Source organism: Pipistrellus hanaki (assembly GCF_964339955.1).
Source record: "Pipistrellus hanaki genome assembly, chromosome: 7".
Lineage (NCBI taxonomy): Eukaryota > Metazoa > Chordata > Mammalia > Chiroptera > Vespertilionidae > Pipistrellus > Pipistrellus hanaki.
This window is the reverse complement of record NC_140509.1, coordinates 22,725,924-22,744,798: the sequence shown is the minus strand read 5'-3', so window position 1 is coordinate 22,744,798 and position 18,875 is coordinate 22,725,924. Positions and strand designations below refer to the sequence as shown.

At 39.3% G+C, this 18,875-nt stretch overlaps 1 protein-coding gene across 9 annotated transcripts in view; it reads left to right on the top strand.

Moving 5' to 3' along the window:
* The window catches only part of DST (dystonin), a 414,275-nt gene that overhangs the window by 184,458 nt on the left and 210,942 nt on the right, over positions 1 to 18,875 (top strand). For 6 of the 9 annotated variants that reach the window (XM_084889121.1, XM_084889120.1, XM_084889118.1 and 3 more), the window contains 3 exons: positions 3,964 to 4,053; positions 6,253 to 6,330; positions 8,337 to 8,429. In XM_084889121.1, coding sequence (XP_084745247.1) covers positions 3,964 to 4,053; positions 6,253 to 6,330; positions 8,337 to 8,429 — 261 coding nt within the window. Of the gene's footprint in view, positions 1 to 3,963; positions 4,054 to 4,587; positions 4,624 to 6,252; positions 6,331 to 8,336; positions 8,430 to 14,422; positions 15,577 to 18,875 lie in introns of those variants that run through there. The other 3 variants (XM_084889116.1, XM_084889119.1, XM_084889117.1) reach the window with 2 other exon arrangements.

The window sequence follows — 18,875 nt, the reverse complement described above, 5'->3', positions numbered from 1 at the left end:
AATTGTGGACCTCCTGGTTCATAGGTCATCGCTCAACCACTGAGCCACGCCGCCCGGGCTTAAATTTATTTTTTTGAAGTAGAACTTTTAAGGAGGTCTCCCAAGAGAATTTGGTAGCTTATTTTTTTATAAATGCATGTGTTGGAAGTATAAAAATGACATTGAAAATCATTTTCACAGAAGCTGACTGTGCCCCTTCTCTTTACCCAATTCGTGCAAGGCAGTGAGATGATCTCATTTGGGACAAGCCTTCTTCTATTATTTATGATCCTTTCTAAAGATAGTCGGTTGTTTTCCAGAAAACTGCATCTTTTAGGTGTAGCACTCTTTAAGAGAGGACTGAGTCCTTCCTGATAGTTTACAAGGTCAAATGTTGGTCAGAGATGCTGTGTCCTCATTCTGTTTAAGAGCCTTCCGTGGTTCTCTTTACTTGGGAAATGCCTAGACTTTTTAAAACGACATGTAAAGCCGCCATGTCTCCTGGCCCACCTTCCTACTTTATCTTCCCATTTCGATTCCACGGACTGTTTCCTTCCCTGCACCTGCAGGTGCATACATCCTTGCCCTTTTCCTTTGTCCTCATTCTTCCCGTCACCTGGCACATTTTCATGTCTTAATCAGGCGGTCTTCTTAGCCTTCAGATTGGTTAGAGCTCCTCAGAGCTTTCTGAGCTGCTCTGAGGGTATTTACTCTAGATTGAAATTTCCTCTCTGAATTTCTGTCATCGCAGACCGCAAGCCTGAAGAGGTGGCACTCTCTTGTCATTCATCTTTGTACTCTTAGAATATAAGTGATTCCCTGGCATATAGTGGATGCTCAATTAATCTTTAGTGACCTATGTGGTAACAGTATGTTTAAATTTGGGAAGTAAAACTTCTGTCGAATTTGGGTTAGCATCAACCAATACAAAGTCAGACTTTTGAAAAGGGCAGTTTTTAAACTAGCTAGACAGTGATCGAATCTTTAAAGTCGAATTTGATGTAGCCCACACAAAATCAATTGCAATAAAAATTTTAGAGTAGTATTTTCAACAGTGAAGCCACTTAAATGGGAAGACCTGACTTCATCTCTTCTATTGTCTCTCAAAAATAAATTTGCGTCCGTCACCATCACCAGCAGCACCCTGTTTAGAATCTCTTTTCTTCTAAGTCTCACCATCTTTTTCTGCTTACTTTATTTTTCTTCCTTAGACTGCTCTGAAGATTGGAAGGTTGGTGCCCTCTAGGGGTGAGCTGCAGGTGCAGTGCAGTACCCATATTTTAGAGAACACTGCACAATTCTGGGAGAATTGTATGAAATACAGAAAATGATGCTTCCTCCTTCTTATGTAATTCACGTTATGCAACTTAATCCCAGAGTGTCTCACAGTGCTTTCACTTTGCTCATCTGCCCCTCAGGCACTATTCATTCAAACAGTTTTTGTTCCACAGGGAGAAAGTCTCCAAAAAGAGATGAAAGGCTGTTTTATTAAAAATTGAAAACGGAAGGTTACGACCATTGGCAGTTAGTCGAGTCATTTGTGAAGGAAAGTTACCGGCCAGATGTCTGTGACTCAGACCCGGGACAAAATAAAAAGCTTTTCTGTGTCAGCTTAACTATTTAATTTCATCTTTTCTTTCTCCTAAATTTCAGATATTTCTCCAGAACCCCATTCCCCCCGCCCCCCTCAGTTCATCCACTAGCACTCTTTCCCCATAATGTTGGTTTGTAATTTTTAACTAACATTCTCTTTCATCTCATTCTTCAGTGGAGAGTAGAATGAGCCAATTTTAAAAGGTCTTAGTACAGGATTGGTATCTAGTATTAATTTATCGTGTGTGTATTTTTATTATTATTAATGATGGTGGCATTTGTTTTTCATAGAATGATAAAGATGATAACGTCTTATATTTATCTAGCCTTTTCATATGCGGTATTTTTGTAGACCCTCAGAATAATCACCCGAGATAGGAAAAATAGGCAGTATTACGTGACAGCCAACGCCTCAGAATTTTTTCAAGCATTTCGATGTTAGTCTATTTCTGCACCCCTCCCAAATTATTTTTTTTTAAACTTTTTTATTGCTTTCAGAGAGAAAGGGAGAGGAGGAGGAGGAGAGAGAAACATTAATGATGAAAGAGAATTATTGATCGACTGCCTCCTGCATGCCCCCTCCTGGGGATTGAACCCACAACCCTGGCCTGTGCCCTGATTGGGAATCAAACCGTGACCTCCTGGTTCATAGGTTGAGGGTTAACCACTGAGCCACGTTGGCCAACTGATCCCCTCCCAGATTCTTAAGAAATTAGGCCAAAGGCTTGAGAGCAGCTTTCCATTTTACATATTTTAAGTTGTCACATTGAATTTTGAAAATATGATAGCTTTTATTTTCAGATCATAGAATTTTTGTTTTCTAGTTTGAACAAAGGCCTTCTCTTTTCAAATTTTTGATTTTGCAAATGAGAAAATTTAGGCCAAGATTATAGACAGCTGGGACTAGTTTATGGGACTCATGGTAAAAGCAACACTAAAATGCAGGCCTCCTAACTCGTTTTGCCTTATGACATGTTTTCTTTTCTTCTAAATTTTGATAGTGCAATATTACTTTTTTATTTTATAAACATGCCTAACTTAATTTTTATTTATTGTTGCATAAACATGGAGAAAAATGACACTTTGTCTTGGAAAGTTTCCCTGATGTAGGAGGTTTGGTGCAATCTGGCAAAGCAGGTTGTGAAATAACCTTCCTATGAAATAAGTGTTCAGAATCACACCCCATCTCTCACTGTCCTGGAGTGAGAAAGACAGAGGAAGTGGAATGAGGAGTGTCATGTGAGTCCCTCAGGACGTGGGTGGGATGGCATGGGTTCAGGAGGCCAAGCATTTGTGGCAGATACCCCTGCTTGGCAGACTGAACAGAGGTTTGGGGAAATCTTTGGTGGTTTGAGTTCTAAAATCACAGGCTTAAATCTGGCTCTTGGAAGAGAGGAAGAAGATGAGGTGAACTCTGTGCTAGGGATAATGGTCATGAAAACCCTCCACCACCACAATATTTCTGTTGTGCAGAGGAAGGTTTAGACAGAGGTCTTCTAACCTTACATCTGTGAATTTTTAAAAAAATGTTTTATTTTGAAACAATTACAGGTTCATGGAAGCTTTTAAGAATACTGCCTTTATCCAGCTTCTAGCTGTGGATTTTTTTTTTTTTTTAATTAATCCTCACCAGAGGAGAGAAGATATTTTTTCCCATTGATTCTAGAGAGAGACACACACACATAGATGTGACAGAGACACATCAATTAGTTGCCTCTCACAAGCTCCCTGACCAGGAGCAGGGATCAGATCTGCAACCCATGTACATGCCCTTGACTGGGAATTGAACCCGTGACCCCCAAGTGTGCAGAGCAACGCTCTTAACCACTGACCATGCTGGCCAAGGCCACCTGAGGATTTTTAATGCATGGAGTGTGTGCTTCTGGCATCCAGATCTTGTGGCTAGAGCGTAGGAAGACCAGCAGGGGGTAAAAAGTTGCCTCTGTTAAGTTAGCTCCAGTTGCTGTATCAGAAGTCATGAAGATCAGGGCATTTCCTGTATTTTAAAAATTGTAACTCCATGTAATAGTACAGGCTTATCCTATCTAATAAAAGAGTAATATGCAAATTGACCATCACTCCAACACACAGATGGCTGCTCCCATGTGGTCAAAGATGGATGCTCCCATGTGGACACAAAATGGAGTGTGTTAAAACATGTAATAATTTTACTTGTCTTTGTGAGTTATTAATCTGGAAATTACATTTTTAGAGTTTAGATTTTAAATTTAAATTTAGAATTTAAGTAGTAAGAGAATAAAAATTTAAAAAATCACTGTATGAATGAATATCATATAAGAAATGTTTTCTACTCTCTCCTCTTCCTTGTTTGAGTGTTAAGGATGATCCTGGGTTCTAGAACCAAAAGTTAAATTGCTTTTCTCCGTGTAGGTTCGAAAACACGTGAATGATCTCTATGAAGACTTAAGAGATGGACACAACTTGATCTCTCTTTTAGAGGTTCTTTCAGGAGACACCCTGGTAAGTTGTAAATTTCTTAACTCAGTTTGAAGAACATATGCATATGACTAGGATGTTTTTGGCACAGACTGTTCAGATTTTTATAATATTCATCTTTTTGAGCTGCAATTTCTGCCTGAAAAAAAAAAAGTTTTGGTTGGATTCCCAAGCATTTTCAGATTTCGAATGATGTGACTTTGGGAGATTGAAGCACTTTGATTACCTTGCTTATATGATCAGTTTTATAATTAAAATACTATTTTTGTTCTTGCTTTTCTTTTTTTTTGTTTACCTTGGATTGTTTTTGCTTAGCAGAAGTTGTACGCATAATATAACCACACATTAAAAGACTCACAAATAGCCAGGAAATAAGCATCGCTTTCTGAAAAACGGTCTAACCCACTCCACAGGTGTCATTTCCTTTTTTTTGTGAACATGACTTCCCCGTTCTTGCTTACCTGTTATCCTTCATTATGTTCTGTTCATGCTCTTCTTTTCATTTCTGGTCTGTCTTGTGTCTTTGCTGTTCTATCTTCTGTCTGTTATATTCATTAGCCAAGGGAGCGAGATTTTTTGAAGACCTTACGATTGGTGAGTGCAACAGAAGCATGCGAATATGAACAGCATGAGGATGTGGAGGATGAGGATAAGGGGGTAGGTGTCGGCCCCCATAACTCAACTAACCTATAGCCTTACAGTGCGGTGAGCGCTAACGTGATAGACAAGTAACTCATGGGTTGGGCTCCTTTTTAGAAAACGTTAGAAAGGACCAAAACCCACAATGAGGTGGATGTGTGTGAACCAAGACATTGGACAAAGGAAATATTTTCTCTTTAAATTTATTTATAGATTACTGTGCACTGCGTGGTAATCGAACATAAGCACTAAAGGGATAAGATGGCATTTTAGCGAAAGGATTTTATATAGTTAAGGTCATCTTGACAACTAGCCTGCTAATTTCTATGCAAAGCTATCCTATTCCTGGAATTTATTTTTCAAACATGGCAACTATTTTTTGCTTTATCTGAAGGAACTTCTGGAAACTTATTTAGTATTTAAGTTTATACTTTAAATCATACCTGTTGGTATTAGGTATTTAATAGGCATCCTTTTATTTAGAAAGGGAGAAGGTTTTAACAACCTAGAGTCCTGGCAACTAACAGAGCTGATGATGACAATTAGTTGACCACACGTCCGCCTTTGCAAGACCAGTGTGCTTCTTTTGCCATCTACATCCCTAGTGCCCCCTGATTTCATTGGAAATTGTGCCTCTTTTTTTTTTTTTTTTTTTTTTGATCTTGTGGGTGAATTCACCAACATCATTCCTACCTGTTGTATAGAACCTAGCTTTCCATTCTGTAGTCTGCTGTCTTTTTTATTATGGGGCCTTGGCTTCAGCACCCTATTCATATTTGAGAAGCTAAGCTCTCAGTTTTATTTTTTTCCCCCTTTGGAAGATTTGGTGTGGCAAATTTCAGCTTCATTCTTTGTATTTTTGTTAAGCATTTTCCCAGCTCTGTTTCCTTATGTTTTCCTTTTGCCAACTTGCAGTGATTCTAAAGGGAAACAGTATGAAGGAAAAGAATTATGGTTTGTCATAATTTCCATAGAGCCCTACCAATTTTGTGAAAAACACTAAAATAAAATAAAGAGGAAATATATTATATGGTTTTAATTGCTTTTCTCTCTTCCTCTATCATGGCTAAGTAAAACTCCACTGTCTTTCTCCTTCTTGGTGATTTTTTTATACTAATCGCATGCTACTTTACCTCATTTTCATTCACATTCGGTATATACATATATATTTCTAAAAATCATTTTGATAATTGTTAGAATTCATTAAGAAGGGAAAATGGTATTTAATTCTTCTTGTGCAGCCATACCTTAATACCTGTAGGCTAGATTTGTATTTTAGTGAATATAAAAAAAAATTCTATATATTCTATGGTATTGTCTCTTTTCCTTTGTTTAAATAAAGCATTTGGAATATAGAATATGTTTAAGTAAAACATATTGGGAAAAATCCCTAGTAGTTTACTATAAATTTAATCCCAGGTAATACAAAAAAATTAGAACGGCCTTTAAAGAATTTAATGGGCTTAGCCAAACAGTAAATACTGTTTTGACATATTAAGATAATCATAATATATATTTACATAATATATTGTCAGTGTTATAAAAAACTAGTGTTTTTCATACTCTGCATTTTTCTATTCTTAGCCCAGAGAAAAAGGTCGGATGCGATTTCACAGACTACAGAATGTACAAATTGCACTTGATTATTTGAAAAGACGCCAGGTAAGATGTTTTTCAAAGACTATAATCATCCTATATAATAAAAGCCTAATATGCTAAGTGTCCAATTATTTGTTCTACTGTTTGACCAGTCGTTATGATGTGTACTGACCACCAGGGGACAGAAGCTTTGACCGGTAGGTTAGCTTGCTGCTGTGGTCTGGCTGATTGGAACTGGGTGAGAAGGGTTGGACGCACCCTGGAGCCCTCCTGTGGCCCCTCCCCAGCCCCAATGGTGCACTAGTGGGGTCTCTTGGCCTGGCCTTCACCCTCTCACAAGCCAGGGCCCTTTCGGGGATGTCTGCAGGCCAGGCTGAAGGATTCCACTGGTGCACGGATTTGTGCATCGGGCCTCTAATAATAACCATGTGTGACTGAGTTAATCTACATAGAATCATGCCAGGGAACGAAAAGGTTAAATTAGACTATGAATTGTAATCATTATACTTGTGCTTCTGTGAGACAAATATTCTAAAATATTTATAAACATTTGCTCTAAAAAGAAGAAAGCTAATAGTAGTTGTAAGCTTAGAGGAATTACAAGTGGCTACATTTCCATTTGAATAAGAGCTACTGATTTTCCTTCTGTCAGAATTTGAGTGCTTTTGCCTAGGAAGTTAATGACAGAACGTTAAGAATGTCTATGAACAGTTCTTAGTAGTAGGGAGGCAATACCTTAATTCTTATACTTATTTTATAAAACTATTTTCATAAAAAATAGTTCATAATATTTAAAAGTTAAGTACTTTTAATATTTAGTAGTGATGAGGCGATGGTTTATTTTTTATAAGTAGATAATACTGGGTAATGTATAAGTAGTTAAAAATAAGGCAACATTTCTGACAATAGTCTCCAACTGGCTTGAGAAAAATCAAGGAAAAGAATGAACACCATATTGGATGTGATCTTGATTTTGGTAGCATTGTGTATACTAGTGGTATAAACCAAATAATTGGTAGCTTTCCATGAGTAGAGAAAAGGAGAAAAAGACATTCAGGAGAATTGAAAGTTGCTGAAAACAATGGGAGCTCAGAGGTGGGAACAATTCTGTTTTTGATGGAGTAGGAGGAAGGGAGGGAGACGGGGAGAGGGAAACACTGTCTTTTATTAGTTCTTCATTTAGGTTATGAATGTGAAATGTGAAAGTGCTTTTAGTTTTTAAATTCTACTAAATATTATGTGTTCAAATATTTTTAAATGTTATTAGTACTTGCCTTATTATTTTTAATTTCAGTGGAATTTCCAGAGGATTAATGGTTAATTATAATCTCCTGGTATGAAATGTATTTGACAGTATTTTGTCTGGGAAGTAAAATGTTAGCTATCATTGTACTTAATTTTTGATATTCAATTCATGATATATAATTATTTTGTCCATTCAGGAGGTAATGTTAGATGTCATCATTGCATTTATTTACTTGAATGCATACTATGACAGTTGTTAAGCTTTATATGTGTGTGTATCTATCTATCTATCTATCTGAACAGCCTTACAAATGTCCAGTCACTCACAAATTTACTTATCTTGGTAACAGTTTGTGATAAAAAAAAAAAAATAGAAAAATAATGCTAGTTTTTATTTAAACCTTTGTGAAGGAAGTGTGACAATGTTTTAAAAATTATTTTATGATTTAGAACTGTTTTCTACTTAATTGTAAAATAAAGCTTATTTTCAAAAGACAAATGTCCAATTAAAAAAAATCTCAGGTATCTAAGACTTCTCACTTGAGTTGTATTTTTGTTTTTAACAAATGGGTAGTTTTATTACTTGATCTAGAAGACAAAATCAAATAATCCCCGCTTTTCTTTGTGGTTCCTTTATAATTTGCAATATAAAATGAGTGAAGATAGGGGTAAAACAGTATTTTGAGGATTACTGGCATTTAAATCATTCAGTTTTTTTCTTTGTGTAATTTAGCATTGCTTTTATATAGATAAAGATAAGTCATGTGATGGTTTGAAAAACAGTTTTTTGTTTTTTTTTTATCTCTTCTTCACATATAAAACAGGTGAAATTAGTGAATATTAGAAATGATGACATAACAGATGGAAATCCCAAGTTGACATTGGGACTAATATGGACAATAATTTTGCACTTTCAGGTAAGCTTGATTTTTCTTGATTGTCATTTCTTTTAGCCTCTTATTGCTAGTTCCAAATGGTTCATTCACATCAAGGATGAATTATGCATTCATATCCAATGGAATATAGTAAATTTTAGGCTTCTTTTCTTAAACAATATATTTGTATTATTTCTTTCAAGTAACTGCTTGTGAACCTGATATTCCATTTCCTGTTTTTGATAACCTGAAATGTTTTTAGGGCAAAGCTTGCAATCTCAGAGTTGGATGACAAGATTCTTTTTAATTGAATGCAAACACATTTCTTTTGTTTATTGGAAAGTATTACGTGACATAGATATATGAAAATTTTATTACTCAATCTTTAATATAGAACAGCTTTCATGGGTCTTATCGTTTCTCCACTATGCAAACTATTTTCTCTTATTGGTAGACACTAGGTGGCAGTATAATTATGATAAAGCGATCTTCTCTATTAATATTCATGTTTTTGTATAGAGAACTACACTTTTTCAAGCTAGATTTGGGGAGAACAAATGCAAATACATAAAAATTTATTCGCAACGAATGATTACTTATTGAGAGCTATTGTGAGTTTTAGTTTTTATAAAATGATACATTTTGAAAAAAAAGTCTTCATTTGAAAAGCTGAGTTCTAATTTTGGAATTTGCTTTTATTTATTAATGCTGTGCCTGCACACACAGTGTTCTGTGTGCAGCACAGAGCTGGCCCACAGTAGGCACGTGGCACATCTTACTGATTGACTGTGTTGTTGGCCTTGAAAGAGGTGGAAGTAGCCTGCCAGCTTCAGAAAGGAGCTGGGGGTTTGAGCCAGCTTTTGAGAGGAGTTAGATTTACTTCTTATATTTTAAAAATTTGACTAGGGCCCTAGTTGGTTTGGCTCAGTGGATAGAGCGTCAGCCTGTGGACTAAAGGGTCCCAGGTTCGATGCTGGGGTTGCAGGCTGGATCCCCCTACCTCCCATAGGAGGTGTGCAGGAGGCAGCCAATCAGCGAATCTCTCTCATCAGTGATGTTTCGATCTCTATCCCTCTCCTTCCCTCTCTGAAATCAATAAAAATATATTTTTAAAAATTTGACTGGGACATAGGGTTTGTAGGGGAATGGTGGAAAATCGTGTACCTGGGGCTCTTTTGGGAACAGGAAAAGTCTGACAGGTATGGAGAGCTACAGAAAGTAGAGTCTAGGTAGGTACCAGCTTCTTGAACAGGCAGCCGAGAGAAGATGCAGCAACCAGAAATCAGAGGAGCAGACTCAGGTACCAGGAGATCCAGGGGCCATGAGTCAGGCAGCCAGACTACAGGGCAGCTCACATAGGTGAATGCCCACTCATCTGGGCATTGATGTCTGGGAGACCCAGTAACAGGAAGTGGAGGCAAGACCCTGCAGGCTTGAGGGCTTCCGATTCTAGAGGACCCCATCCTCAGGGGGCCCAGGGGACTGAGCCATAAACCAAGGCAGATATTTGGGCGTGGAGCCAGACCTAGTTGCCAGATTTGGGTAAGGACTAAGTACAACTGACCAAAAGCTGATTTCACATGGATTTCCTCTGCAGCTCTCTCAGGGCATCTTTAATCAGCCCCAAGTAGATCAGGTTCCTCGACTTTTAGTAGGGTTGAAACTGCAAGAACCCCATTTTGGAGGTTTAGAGACCAACTGGGACAGGGAGCCAATCACATCATTACCAGAGCTGGTGAGGCAGGTTGTGCTTTGAATGTTGGAGTGAGAATGCCTGTGGAGGCCGAGGAAATGCTCAGGTTTTGTGGGGTGGCAGAGTTAAGTTTCATTGTTGGCTCTTTTATTTATGGCTGTGATGGCATTGAATAACTCACTTAATCACTCTGAACCTGAAAAATAACTTTTTAAGGGAACTCAGCCTATCAAATTCTATGTAAAATAAATTGAAATGAGCAGAGTCCATAATGAGGGAGATAATCTAAGAAGCGGAGGTGGTGATTTCTGAGTGGAGTGATAAAGGCCAAGATTCAGGTGGGGATGAAAAATGGACCCCAAGAGATGTCATTTTAAAGGAAGAAGAAAGGGACTTGGTGATAGTGAATAATGGATGAAGGAGAGGGAATAAAGATTACTCTAAACTTACAGCCAGGGAGATACAAGCCAACTGAGCCAAACAACCTACAAACAAAAAGAAAACTATTGAGAGAAATGGGGATGATGGTACAAGACCTTGGCGGGTTCGATGGCATGGTGGGGTATCCTTTCCATTTGTCTGCTGAGAGGTTGGAGGTTTGTGAGCAGAGCTGAGAAGTCAAAGGTACAGATAGACTTGGGAGTTACCAGTGCACAAGTGGCCAGTGAATCTACCAGAGACAAGGGGTCTTTAGGAGACCTAAGAGATGAGCATTACATGGAGAAGAGCCAAGACCAAAGGACAGACATTTGGGGGAAGGCCCATGATTGGGGTGAGGGAGGAAGAAGATCTGTTTGGGGAAAGAGAAAAGGAACATTTGATAAGATGGATGAAGCCACAAGGAAATGTAGTGTTGATGAAATCAAGGAAAGGTAATTTCAGGTAGAGAGGAATAATCAACATATGAAATGCTACTAGAGAGCTTGTGAACTTTAAGACTGATAGTTTTAGTCCAGGCTGGTTTGGCTGAGTGGATAGAGGATTGGCCCACAGACTGAAGAGTCCCAGATTTGATTCCATTCAAGTTTGATCCCCAACCCGGGTTGGAGTGCATGAAGGAGTCAACCAATCAATGTGTCTCTCTCACTTCGATGTTTCTTTCTTTCTATCTCTCTCCCCCTCTTCCACTCTTTCTAAAAATCAATAGAAAAATATCTTTGGGTGAGGATTAAAAAACACTGATAGTTTTAGTGTTAATAGTTTTGTTATAGGTTAATAGTTTTGTTTACAAGGAAGACATTGGAGACCATGGAGAAAATACTCTCAAGATACTGTGACCAGAAACCAGAAAATATAATGGACAAAAATTTCAGTAAGTGGTAGTGAATTAGAAGTAGCAAGTTTGAGGAAATGTAAGTGAAAAGTCATTAAAAAATAATTTATATTTAAAAAGCTCTTTAAAGTTCAGGTGTCTTCGGAAGAGAGAGGAGGACCAGCGACAAAAGAATCAAAAGGATGTTTTTCTTCTAATATGATCCTGTGGCCTGTATTATAGAATCCAGTGTATTTTAGAACCCAGATTGCAAGATAATGATTGTTAAATTATTACCAGTTTTTAAAAATTAGACCAACATCTATTAAAAATGAAACACATCAGTGTTTTGGTAAATCAGAAATGTTCCTTTATTTAGATGAAATGACTTTTCTTAGTAGTGTGACAATTAAAGATTAGAACGATTTTACTGGTTATGCCAAGATATGAGGCTATTTATAGCGTGGTAATCATCCTCACTCAAAGTGACTGGGCTTTCCCCCCCTCTCTATATATACTTTACATAAATAAATAAAGTAATTTCAGAAGACAAATTTATTTATAAACTATCTGTTATAAGCACCATAAATTGAATCTCTTTTCTAATTAGGCTATCTGAAGGTAAGTATGGCCAACACAGTAATCTTATACCCTTAGCTACCATAGACAAGATCCAGAGATATACTAAGATGAGGAAGTGTATTGTTCTATCTACTGGGAGAATGTTCATAAAACTGACTATAATTTAGGGCGATGAATCTATTGTGATAGAAATAAAAATAAGGGTGTGGAGAAGGAGTGCTGTAGTAGGATCAGGAAGGTTTAGAGAATAAGGGGAAGAATTTTCACTGATATTAGAGATTGGCTTTGAAAGATGTTTGCCAGCTACCAGGCAGAGAGTGAGGTTGGGTGTTTCTGAGAGACGAGTGGACAGTTGCTCAGGGTGGCAGGGCTGGAGGCAGATCACTGGCTGTGCCTCTGATGTGTCAGTAGATACCAGTCATTCCACTGTTTAAAAAAAATTATGCTTTTATTGATGTTAGAAAGAGGAAGGGAGAGGGAAGGAGGGAAGGAGGGAAGGAGGGAGGGAGGGAGGGAGGGAGGGAGAGAGAGAGAGAGAGAGAGAGAGAGAGAGAGAGAGAGAGAGAGAGAGACTGATGAGAGAGAAACATCATTGATCAGCTGCCTCCTGCATGGCCCCTTCTGAGGATCAAGCCCATAATCCAAGCATGTGCCCTGACCAGCAATTGAACTGGTGACCTCTTGGTGCCTAGGATGGCACTTAACCAACGGAGCCACATTGGCTGGGCAAGTTGTTCCATTTTTAAATTATCTTAAATGATGTTTTATTGCCATAGACACTGCAAATCAAATTAAAAAGGAACAAACAAACCAGAAGCTTTATTATTGCCAGCTTGTCTTCTAGGATATTCAGTTTTTGCCATTGAAGATAGTTTACTTTTCTCTTTAAATGATTAAGGAGAAGCTCACCATGCAGGCCTATAATTGACAAATATCAACAACATTGCTATCTTGACTGTTTAATTATATTCTTACTAGAGGCCTGGTGCACGGCATTTGTGAACTGGGGGAGGGCCTCTCAGTCCAGCCTGTGCCCTCTTGCAGTCTGAGACCCCTCAGGGGATGTTTGCCTGCTGGCTTAGGCCCACTCCCCTGGGTCTAACATTTAGAGGATGTCAACACAAGAGACACAACATTCCAGAGCAAAACTGACCTTTTTCCTTCCCAAAAGGCAGCCAGCTTAAGTCCCACCCACTGTGCTACAGGGAGATCCCTTGAAAAAAGTGGGTTCTCTGAAGACCCATCCCAAAATGATAGCAATGGGCAGTGAGATATCCCCTGAGGGGACCTTGGTGTTGCAGTTGAGGCAGGGCAGTCTCGCGTCACCGCCACTGCGCTCACCAGCCATGAGCCCGGCTTCTGGCTGAGTGGTGCCCCCCCAGGGGGAGCGCACTGACCACCAGGGATCAGCTCCTGTGTCAAGTGTTTGCCTCCTGGTGGTCAGTGCGTGTCATAGTGACCAGTTGTTCTGCCGTTCAGTCATTTGCATATTAGGGTTTCATTATGTAGAATTTTAAAAAACAATAAGTTTCATCTTGTTTTAAACTTTTTATTGAGTTTATGGGGTTGACATGGGTTAATAAAATTATATAGGTTTCTGGTGTACAATGCTATAATAACTTCATTTGAATATTGTGTTGTGTGTTCACCACCCCAAGTCAAGTCTCCTTCCATCACCACTTCTTCCCCCTTTACCCTCTGCTACCTCCCCCGCCTCCCTCTCCCTCTGGTAACCACCATACTGAGCTTCATCTTGTGATCAGTCCAAACGCTACCTAGAGGAAGGCAATTATCAATTTGTTTTTATTAGTCAGATGATTTCTGCTTACGTGTAAGTCCAGTCATGCGATACTAATATCCTTTGTACTGTATCTATGACTCAGTGTCAGAAATATGCACAGCTTAATCAGGTTCCGGGCTGGCTTATTATTTTTATAGCAGTGCCCTAGAAAAACTGCATAATATTTAACTAGGAACAATTATAAAAGTTACATATAAAGCTTAACTGCCCCAATTCATGTATGAGAGCACGCAAGTGTTTCTTTTGGCTAAGTGTTCCATGCTTTAAATCATAAAACTTATCTCTTTGCTTATAATGAAAATCCTCACGAGCACGTAATGGAAATGGCCTGGAAATTTATGTCATAGGAAAAATGCTACAAACAATCTTAAAAGGTTGATTCTTTTAGGCACTTTGCATTTATCTCCTTCTGCTATTAAATTGTCTTTTTTTTTTTTTTTCTTTATGGCTGCTGTTTTGAATGAGTCCTAATGTATTTTACATATATTTTTGAGGTTTTTCTTTTATTTTTCCAAGTGCCAAAATTAGCTGATGCTTCTTAAGGGGGAAAAAAAAAAAGTGATAGGGTAGAGACTCTCTGAAGGGAAATTTGAAAGGCACTTTGAAACTAACTGTGAAAGGCACTTTGCTAAGTGTCTCTTAGCTGGCATTTGCTTTCTGTTTGCACTCAGATTTGCTGAGCCACCAATAGTTTCAAAGGTTAACGCAAACTTTGGTAGTGTAGCTGCAGCTCAGAAAACCGAAAGTTACAGCGAGGGTCGGGATCTTCTCCTGTAATAAAGCCCAGGGTTTGCCTGGCGAGCTCCTCCGCGCTGTAATTTGACAGTGAGCAGTGATGTTTGCCTAAGAGGATTGGTGGCCGGGAGTAAGCCACACTGTCTAATGAGACACAGGGACACAGCTGGGCAGGATGCCACGGCCTTCCTTGCGTGCGCCTTTCTCATAAGCAACATGGCCCCGTGCTGAAGAGGATGGTCGCAAAGTCTGAGGGGCGAGAGGTCAGCGTGGAGTTTTGGGATTTCATGGAGAAGATCCAAGTAAAGCCCTGTGTTTGGAAATGAGTGAGTCTGTGGAACTGTGATTTCCTGCAGAGCAAATGGGGAATATCTGTGGATGCGTCAGAGCTGAGAAGGAAGAACAATATGTAGATCCCACCAAAACTCCTTTGAGCCCTGAAAAATACTCTCCCGGAAGAAGATATTTCAGAAGAAAACTAATCAAGAAAACTGTAGATGTCACAGAGCCAGCCGAGCCAAACAGTGAAAATGAAGGGAAGCTGAGAAGCAGCACCGGGCTCTCCAGAGAACAGCCAGCTCTTTCATCCAGGCGACTGGTACGGGAAGAATCCGCGACCCCAGCCCTCCCCCTGCAAGGCGGTGTTCTTCCCGGGAAGACAGAAGGAGTAGCTGACAGCGAGCAGCAGGAACTTCTGCCGGGTGCTGCAGGCCGTGGGTCTCACCAGGTGACCGTTTCTCCCGCGAAAGACAGGGAAGCAGGAATCAAAGTCAGGGAGCAGCAGGAGGAAAGGATTTCAGAAAAAGACAGCACTCCGTATGGTGCACAGAGGAAGACACACTTAGAGGATGTCAGCACCAGAGACACAACATTCCAGAGCAAAACTGACCTTTTTCCTTCCCAAAAGGCAGCCAACCTACGTCCCACCCACTGTGCTACAGGGAGATCCCTTGAAAAAAGTAGGTTCTCTGAAGACCCTTCCCAAAATGATAGCAGTGGGCAAGAAAAGCAAAACACTGAGAGATTTCGCCCTCATGCAGGACAGCACTTTCAGGTTGAAAAAAAGACGTGTCATTCCCTCTATACTCATGTGCCCTCGGCTTCTCAGGACACGTGTGGAAATGAGGTAAGTGGCCCGGGAGCCTGCGTGTAAGGTGTCAATAAGTACCCCACGCGCTCACATCTAGTATATGCTTATTAGTTTAAGTGTGAAAGCTGTAGAGTTCTTGCTGCATTTAATTGGTAGCCATAGGGTTGATGATTACGGATTTTATTTTTGTATGACATTCATTTCTTTTATCACACTTGAATTTCAAAAGCCTGCCTTTCTGTTACGGTGAGACTACCTCTTTAAGAGAATGCACCTCTGAGTTTCTGTAGCTCAAGTTGCCTGACTTTTTTCCTGTGGAATAGCCTTTGGAAATTTAGTTTCACTGCAGGTAACAATTAAATCAGAAAGCACTCATGACAAGATGATAGCTTCATGACAAGCGCAGGGGGGATGCAATACAATTATTAGTACTGACTGGCTGATCGATAAGTTTGAAAAGCCAGATTCTAATTCTCTTATCAGTTTTTATATTCAGAAAAACTCACGTAATTGCTTTCAAGTCTCTCTCTGTGTTTATATTGGGGGCGAGGGGCACCCGTGAAATTGCCCACATCTATTCTGTCTTTGTTATGTGAGTTATTTCCCCAGCCCCAGTCTAAAATCAGAATCTTTTGGGCAGCGCTTGAATACAACACAGACTGCCAGGAAGTTGAGCTCTTTATTCCTGACACTGATACTTAGCTTTAGACAAGTTCCTTCTCTGGGCTTTTAGTGGTCTTTAGAGTATGACTGAGCCCAGCTGGAGTGACTGTTGGTTGAGCATTGCCCTGTGCATCAAAAGGTTGCTGGTTTGATTCCCAGTCAGGACACATACCTGGGTTTTGGATTTGGTCCCCTGTTGGGGTCATATATGGAAGGCAACCAATTGATGTTTTTCTTCTCCCTTTCTCCCTCCCTCCCCCCCCCCCCTCTCTCCCTCCTTCCCTCCCTCCCTCCCTCTAAGTATGTCCTCTAGTGAGGATTAAAAGAAGGTGAATATTTAGGTCCTTCTATCATTTGCACAGCCACAGGATGAGGCGTTTATTAGGGCTCGTGTGCACCACCGTCATCATTGGCCTCAGCTGCCGGTTCTCCTGAGGTGCTCCTGTTTATAGACACCACCACACCTTGCCAATATTATGTCATCAATTCTATTTACATTTTACAGTGGCTGCATTTTAAAGAGAAAGCATCCAGTCTATGCTTTTGATTCTTGGTCAAGGCCCGGCAGGGGGTGGACAGGAGGCAGCTGATCAATGTTGCGCTCCCACATCCATATTTCTATCTCGCTCTTGCTCTCCCTTCCTCTCTATGAAATCAACAAAATTATATTTAAAAAAAGAGAAGGAAGAATCTAGTCTATGTCATTATCTTTGTAGGTTTGGTGTGAAAGTCAGTGCAAGAGGAAGCGACTTGGTTGCCACATGTTTATGAATGAAACCACTTGGTTTGTTCACATATGTTTTCCAACTGTTTTTTGTGTTTTGTTTTGTTTTTTTTGCATAATTTGGAGTTAAGTAAGCCTACATGTTTTCATTAATGGAAACTTTAAAAATCTGTATCCTCATTGGTACTGAAGCCACTTTCCCCCTCCTAATTGTATATCTAATAATTTTTGAAACTTCAATGAAAAATTCATGTGAAAATAAGTCATAAACCTGCCATTCAAATTTGTACAATAATTGTGATATGGAGATATTACCAAAGTCTCCTCTCTTCTAGGTAAAAGATGAATGGTATGACCTTTATTTATCTGAGGAGTTTGAAGTCTTCCTTCCCTGTAGTCCAGATAAAGTGTTTATTTGGTGCCATACAGAGCCAGAACCAGCAGCTAAGCTATTGCTCTTAGGACATTCTTCCTGTTACCTTGGAGGTGTTGGACTCTGTTTGCTTCATTATCTTCTGTTAGAGCTTTGCACAGAGCTCTCTTGCATTGGAGTCTGTATTTCTCATTGGAGAATTAGAGGGCTTTTAGCCCTTGATTAATATCACACTCCAGAAGTGGGCTGTTTGCCCCTTTTCCTTTTATTGGTTCCTTCAAGAATTTTTTCATATTCTCTCCATTTGATACATTCTTACTCTGAGACAAGCAGGTTGGGCTTAATGACTTTTGAGTTAGCTTCTAAGTAGAATAGTGTGCAATTTTTTGAACTTTTTTTTAACCTTAGACTTAGTTCAAGCCTCTGACTTGAACTTTACTGATCTTGTGACATTTGTCTTTCTTAGTGTGTGTAGGTGACCAGCCTACCTCTTTAAATCCTTGCTGACCTAGATTGTCCCTCCAGGCATCCGGGGTTCTGTGAGGTGGCTCAGCCAGCCTCTCCTTGAGTGCTTAATAGAAATCTCACAGCATACCTTTACTATGATAAAGAGGTATAAATAATTTTAAAAAAAAGCAATACTTTAGATTTGTATATTGCTTTGGAATTGAAAAATGCTTTCAGACAAATTATGTCTTTGGATCATCCTAACAACTGTATGAAATAGGTAAAAGATTCAGTTCCTCTTTTATAGAATGAACAAATGTAAACTCAGAGAGGTTAGATTTTAACTTCTAATCATACTATGTAGTTATATTAACTAATGAAAACTGAACTACTTATATACTCCTTTCATCCTTTGGTGAATTGACAGTGAAGAGTGTAGTGACCTAATGAGGAAAGAAGCCAAAGAGAGAAGGAGGAGAGGAGTGTGGATATTATACAAATTACTAGAGGCCTGGTGAGCAAAATTCATGCCCAGCCTGTACTCTCTTCAATATGGGACCCCTGTGAGATCGGGCCTAAACTGGCAGTTGGACATCTCTCTCACAATCCTGGACAGCTGGCTCCTAACTGCCTGTCTGATCACCCCTAACCACCTCTGTCTTGGCCTCCACCACCGTGACTTTGTCTGAAAGGACATCTAGAATGACATTTGGAAGGTCATTCAGCTGTCTAATCTAATTAGCATATTACTCTTTTATTATTATAGATATTGTCAGGGCCTGAATAATGAAGAGTTGAATGTTTTTATTAATTGGATTTTTATTATAAAACCTTAAAAAATTGAGAACCATCTTAAGATATTACAATACATTATTATTCAAGTTCACTGAAATATAATATCTATTCAGAACCTTTTTATTTAACCAAGTCTTTGATGAATCTTATGCTACATAATTTTACTTAGAATTCAAGGACGAGGATAACATCTAAATATTTGACCTTTCACCAAAATCGGTTTGGCTCAGAGGATAGAGCATTGGCCTGCAGACTGAAGGGTTCCAGGTTTGATTCTGATCAAGGGCATGTACCTTAGTTGCAGGCATGTCCCCAATGGGGGGTGTGCAGGAG